This window comes from Lytechinus variegatus, chromosome 12 (assembly GCF_018143015.1).
Source record: "Lytechinus variegatus isolate NC3 chromosome 12, Lvar_3.0, whole genome shotgun sequence".
Lineage (NCBI taxonomy): Eukaryota > Metazoa > Echinodermata > Echinoidea > Temnopleuroida > Toxopneustidae > Lytechinus > Lytechinus variegatus.
In genome coordinates this window covers 3,956,848-3,962,940 of record NC_054751.1, presented here as the reverse complement: position 1 = coordinate 3,962,940, position 6,093 = coordinate 3,956,848, and the positions used below count along the sequence as shown (strand labels likewise).

The 6,093-nt window shown below is 37.0% G+C and overlaps 1 protein-coding gene across 1 annotated transcript; it reads right to left on the bottom strand.

Annotated features, from left to right (window-relative positions):
* Nucleotides 1–1,360: 1,360 nt before the first annotated feature.
* LOC121425604 lies at nucleotides 1,361–5,217 on the bottom strand. Its single transcript, XM_041621722.1, has 2 exons — nucleotides 4,632–5,217; nucleotides 1,361–4,101 (listed from the first exon to the last, which is right to left on the bottom strand). Exon 2 carries the CDS (start codon nucleotides 3,828–3,830, stop codon nucleotides 1,899–1,901), a length of 1,932 nt encoding a protein of 643 aa, XP_041477656.1. The 5' UTR covers nucleotides 3,831–4,101; nucleotides 4,632–5,217; the 3' UTR covers nucleotides 1,361–1,898.
* Nucleotides 5,218–6,093: the final 876 nt, after the last annotated feature.

Below are 6,093 nucleotides of genomic sequence, written 5' to 3'. Positions count from 1 at the left end.
TTCCACAGTAATTAGATTATTGGGTATTCGTTTTAGAATATTTTTCAAATAGTAACCAAGTCTGGAGAAAGGATGTCTGCTTTACCCACGCGTTATTACAATGTTTTGTAGGGGTAGTAGTATAAAAGACATATTTTTACTGGGTGAAACTTTGGAAATTTGGTCTTAGATTCGAAGTTTTTCAGTTACTTTTTTTTAATAGCCGGGTCTGGAGGAAAGGGTACGTTTTAAAACTCGTGTTATTCCACGAGAATAAGAATATAAGGTCTTATGTTAGAAGATTTTTTTTCGTAACTGTTTTAGGTCTGGAATAAAGACAACACTCTAAACCTCTTTTAAAACAGGTTCTTAGGTTGAAGGTTTGTTTGGTCTTAAACTTTGATTTTTTTAAATTCTTACTATTAGCGTTTTTTTTTAAGAAAAAAATGGTCGGGCTGAAAGACTACGCTATGTATTCAGCATTAATAAGATTATGGGGGTCTTTATACTGTTTTTAAACTGTTATTCATAATGTTTAAATAACAGGTAACCGGGTCTGGAGAAAAGACTATGCTTGATTCTCAATTTACTCTTAGTGCATATATTCACAATATACACCGTATAAGTTGAAACAACAACAAAGACATTAGTTCCACCAGTTTTAATTAACTGGGTCTGGAGAAAAGACTAAGCTCGATTCCCATTTTTTCCACAGGAATATCATTATCGTATCTTAGTTTGGACTTATATTCTAAATTTTGAAATAACTGGGTCAGGAAAAAGACTTTGGACTTATTAAAATTCTTGAAACAACCGGGTCTGGAAAAAAGACTTTGGATTTATATTATAATTTTTGAAACAACCGGGTCTGGAAAAAAGACTTTGGATTTATATTATAATTTTTTAAACAACCGGGTCTGGAAAAAAAGACTTTGGACTTATATCACAATTTTTTAAACAACCGGGTCTGGAAAAAAAGACTTTGGACTTTTATTACATTTTTTAAACAACCGGGTCTGGAAAAAAGACTTTGGATTTATATTATAATTTTTGAAACAACCGGGTCTGGAAGAAAGACTTTGGACTTGTGCTTTGATGTTTTATTAACCCGGTCTGAAAAAAAGACTTTGCACTTTTGTGCTATGTGAACGCATTACTATAGGATTTAATTTAAAACGGATTCGCCAAAAATCCCTTCAAATTTATTACATTTGTGGGTAAAGTCATTATTACATTTGTGGGCGATCAAAAATTATTACATTTGTGGGTAAAGTGTTATTACATTTGTGGGCGTTATTACATTTGTGGGTAAAGTGTTATTACATTTGTGGGCGTTATTACATTTGTGGGCGTTATTACATTTGTGGGTGCAACAGGGGAACAGAGTGGTTTATTGCACAATCCACTTGTCTGAAAGTCTAAAATTAAAGGAATATAACCTAATAAGATTAAATAAATCAACATTGATAACTAAATATTTAAGTTAGTATGGGGTAACAGATAAATAGATCAATAAATCAGTAATGAATGAACAAATCAACGAAAAAAATCAAGAATTAAAGCAATTTAAAATTTCACAAGAGAATTACGATGAGAGTGACACATAAGGACGTTTTCGCTCGGCTCGCACGACGGATTCAAGAACATAGAAAATATACAACCAAATGACCTACATGACAAAGAACAACTAATAAGTCTTTGTCAAAAGTTTCGTCGTGGACTTTAGACAAACGACATATTTGCAATTTTTCGACAGCTCCAAACGTAGGACGAAACAGGTGTTCCGGTTCGGCAATTTTCGACAAAGACCTCGCAGATGTTTACGGGCATTTTCAATTGATCAATGATTTTAATGTGTTCTTTAATGTCTTCTACACATTTAAAATTATTGCACTCAAATTGCGACCTTCAATTCAATTTCAGTGCTCAGTCGGCCATGTCTTGTAACGCCATACATGAGAAATTAATTCGATCTGAGAGTCCCGCAAATCATAGACTATGAGCATCCCCTGAAGGATTTTCAATGCTCCGTCGTCCCTCCATATTTCTCTTTGAGGACTAAATATAGCCCCAGCCCCATCGAAACCAGGAATCTCTGAGGGTTGCACCCCGATCTTCTGCAGACATATCCCAATGAAAACATCCTCCCATGGGAATATATCAATTTCTGTGGAAGTTATGAATAGTTTCATTGCAACGTCCATCGTCATGATGTAGCTCTTTCCCTGAGGATAAGGTGGATAGGTCGGTTCTGGGTACACGTCTTCTGGTACATACCATTTCTTTCGGGAATTGCGGTAAGGTGCTGCACCTTTTGTGAGGATCCCGCCGATGAGGGCGTCGGAGGCGTTGACAGTTTTCAGGTAGGCCATGAGGTCGACGACGTTCACGGCTACGTCGTCATCGACCTTCATGACGAACTTGGCTTTGGGGCACGTCTGCGTGCTCCACTTCAGTCCCATGATTGTCTTGAGCGTGAGGTTGACGTACGAATCATGGAAGTTCTCTTGAAGGATGTCCCTGTTCTGTTCCGCCTCGTCGTCGATGTAATGCTGAACGACCTTGTCATCGGTAGCGCCAAGGAGAAATATCATCTTCATGTCGAGGTGTTCTCTCTTTGCTTGCGCCATCCATGAACGACGAATGACTTTGCGATTCGAATAATGAGTAGGGCTTGTCAAGATGAAGACGAACAAAGTCACATCTGCATAGTCGCCTTTGAAATCAAGGCAGTTTGTATGCGGAGTGATGAGATAGCTGTAGCTATGGTTGTCTAAATGTGGCCGCCAGTGAACCTTCCTGAGAACACTCCTATCAGGATCCCCAAAACCTCTCGCAAATCGCAATGTTCGTTTCGACACTTCCTCGAAATACCTGCGTCTGGCGTCTCTATCCTTACTGTCGCGCTGTTTGACACCAGAAAATACTTTGGCTACTTTCCAAGGTTTCTTCTCAAGAATCTCCTCGGCATCTTTAGCGTTGCCATCGATAAAGTGCTGCTTGAACTGTTCAATGAGATCAGTGTTTTTGTATTTCTTGGACAGGAAAGTATTCTTACGAGCTACCGGTCTTTCCCGCGTTTCCACGGGTCTCAACAAAACCTTGTTGTTGTCTTCTGCGTATTCCTCAGCAGCAGATGCTTCAGATGGATAAGTTGCACTGGAGGTAATTAAGCTGGTTAAATTCCTACTCTCGGTAAAGTTTCGATATTTATTAGAATATTCTACGATTTTATCAACCTTTGTCGATGAATTACCTGTTAATTGTACTGGCCTGAGTTTTGGTTTGCGCAGAAAGAGCTGCCTGTTTTCAGTAAAGTTTTGATCATGATATCTCGCAACATCTTTTGTGTCTAAGTTATTCTTTGGTAGTATTTCTCGTTTTGAACTAATTCTTAAAGGCCTGACTCTGGGATTCCGCATAAATCTTTCCTTGGTACGCAAGACGTCTTGGCCTCCAGTCGTATTTAGCTTTCCTTTACCATATATTTCCCCTTCTCGATCCCTAGTCCTATTTCTCGAAATTGACTTTCGAGTAGTCGCCAGGCTGTTGCTTTTCATCGTGGTTACTGCACGATAAGCAAGATCTGTAGTTGATCGACCAGAAGTAAAGCGACCATCACTTTCATCACGACTTCCGGTTGTTCTCTTCAACGTCAGTGACTGACGCGTCGTTTTCGATGCCGTCATCAGGTTATGCGTCGTTCTGTCGTACGTGCTCTGAACTAACCGCGTCTTTTTCGCGAAGTAATCTTCAGTCGAGACGAAGCAAGAAAGCACTAGGAAGAGCCCCATGACAGAGAACAAGATAAAAAATGTTCGCCTCAGGGATTTTAAATTCATGATTTCCATGGTGCCCTTTTAAAACAATGTTTTATCAATTCTTTGTATAGTCACGCTGCTATATAGACTGGAAGATGGATGAACTACGTTTTCTAAATGATACAACCTTTTCCATCGAAGCAATTAAATCGATTTTTTGATAAGAAAGATATTGATTTCTTGTTGGACCAGAGCAATCATTTATCAATTAGGGAAGGTCCAGACTGAGTTGTCCCATGAGGATCTGTATGAATTCCTTTTATCCAAACTCACTTTCCAAAAGGCTGCGGCGAAGGGTATTCTGGAGATGAAACCAAAAAATTATAAATTAAAGTAAATAAGTTATATTATTGAACCATCGTACGAATCGGTTATCCAAATTTAGAGGAGCGACGTTCAGATGTGACTGTTTTAACAATAAATTCATTTATTATTTTAAAAGAGTAGATTCATCGGTTTTTATTTAATTCCTTACATTTCTTACGAAATGTGTGTCTTGCATGTCTTACACATGACTCAATAATCGATGTTAACGACAACACAAACGACTAAAATTTATAACAACAATTTATAGCCTAAGATATGACTTAGTCATTTCTTTAACTTTGAACATAATGTTGAATATAGCAATTGTCTTTCTGTAGGTTTTATTAGTGAACGAAGTGTTGCCTATCGTGACTGAATGATGCCAGTATAACCATTAACGTCACCAAAATTACAAGGACATTCGCATCCCATTACAGAAATAAAGATAACTTTATGAAGACAATGTAATAACATCTATGACGTAATATGTATGATTGGAAAAATACTTTCATGAGGTATACGTACCATTTGTCAAGATCATTGTCCGAGATATTTCCAGCTCCGAAAGTAGATTGAGTGGTCACTTTCTCTTGACCAACGAAGGCGACTACAAACGAATTCCTTGATGGATTATTTCCATCTATATCACTCAGCAATTGAAATTGTCATCGATATAAAAATGAATCCATCTATCGGCTTGAACTGGACCACAGTTGATAACTAATTAGGTGTTCGATTTGGTACCATTCACTGGTTTAATAGGTTAAAATAACCAGCGCCAAGGGCATACGTGGAGATGCGGAATTCAGAAGCAATGTTGCAAACTCAGGTCGTTTCGAAATCTAGAAAGGTGACGAATGTTCACAACTGCACCTTATCTGATAAAAATCATCTAACAGTATCGCGAGATATAATTACATCTTCTTAAGCAGTAGAACATTAATATATATCCGAGGTTATATGGCCATCATAACGTAGACAGAGAGCAATTGAATAATGTTGTGGAATGGTGGTTATTAAGAACTATCCTACATGTATAGTGGATGCATAGTGGATGTAGCCGAGTCCACCAACCCTCCAAGAGAGAGTCATTACGTAAGATGTATGTATGGTCGTCATTGCAAAAGCCTTTGTTGACGAGTCGTGAACACAGATTTTATTTACATTTTTGCTTCTTATAATTGTCTCCCTTCCCAGGGTGAGAGGGGGACAAAAGGAAAACGTACTCGTGTTCCTCGCTTGAAAGAAATTGGTTTTAAATAGAGGTAAACTGGAGTTGTTCTTGGTTCGGCATGTTTGGACGCCTCAGAAGACACACAACAAGGTTGCCTGAACAAGGTTGCCTGTTAAAGTCAAACATGCAAGCAGTCGTTTCATAATAATGACGTCGCATTTTATTTGTAAACATTAGACGTATGTTCATGAATAATTGAAGGATGGTCCGGGCTGAAAGTATGTATAGCTTAATTAATAGAGTAGAATTCACTGAGCAAAATTCTGAAAGTTTCATAAAAATCGGATAATAAATAACAAATTTATTGAATTTTAAATTTTAGCAATATTTTTGGAAAATAGTCGTCATGAATATTCATTAGGTGGACTGATGATGTCACATCTCAATTTGTTCTTTTGTATATTAGTTATATGAAATGAGGTTTATTCAATTTTTTTCCTCCAAGAACTAAAAGATTTGATTGACAACTGATTTAGTGCATTAGATATTCATTGCTGCACCTTATTTCATTGTAAGGGAGACATATTATTCATACAAGTATAAAAAATGAAAACAATTGTGATTTTATGTAATATAAGAAAACGGAAAGTGGAGATGTGACACCTAATGAATATTCATGATGACTGTGTTTTCACAAAATATTGCTAAACTTTAAACTTCAATAACTTAATTATTTGTTATCCGATCTGGATGAAATTTTCGGCATTTTGCTCAGTGAATTCTACTCTATGTATTAAGATATAAATATTTTAA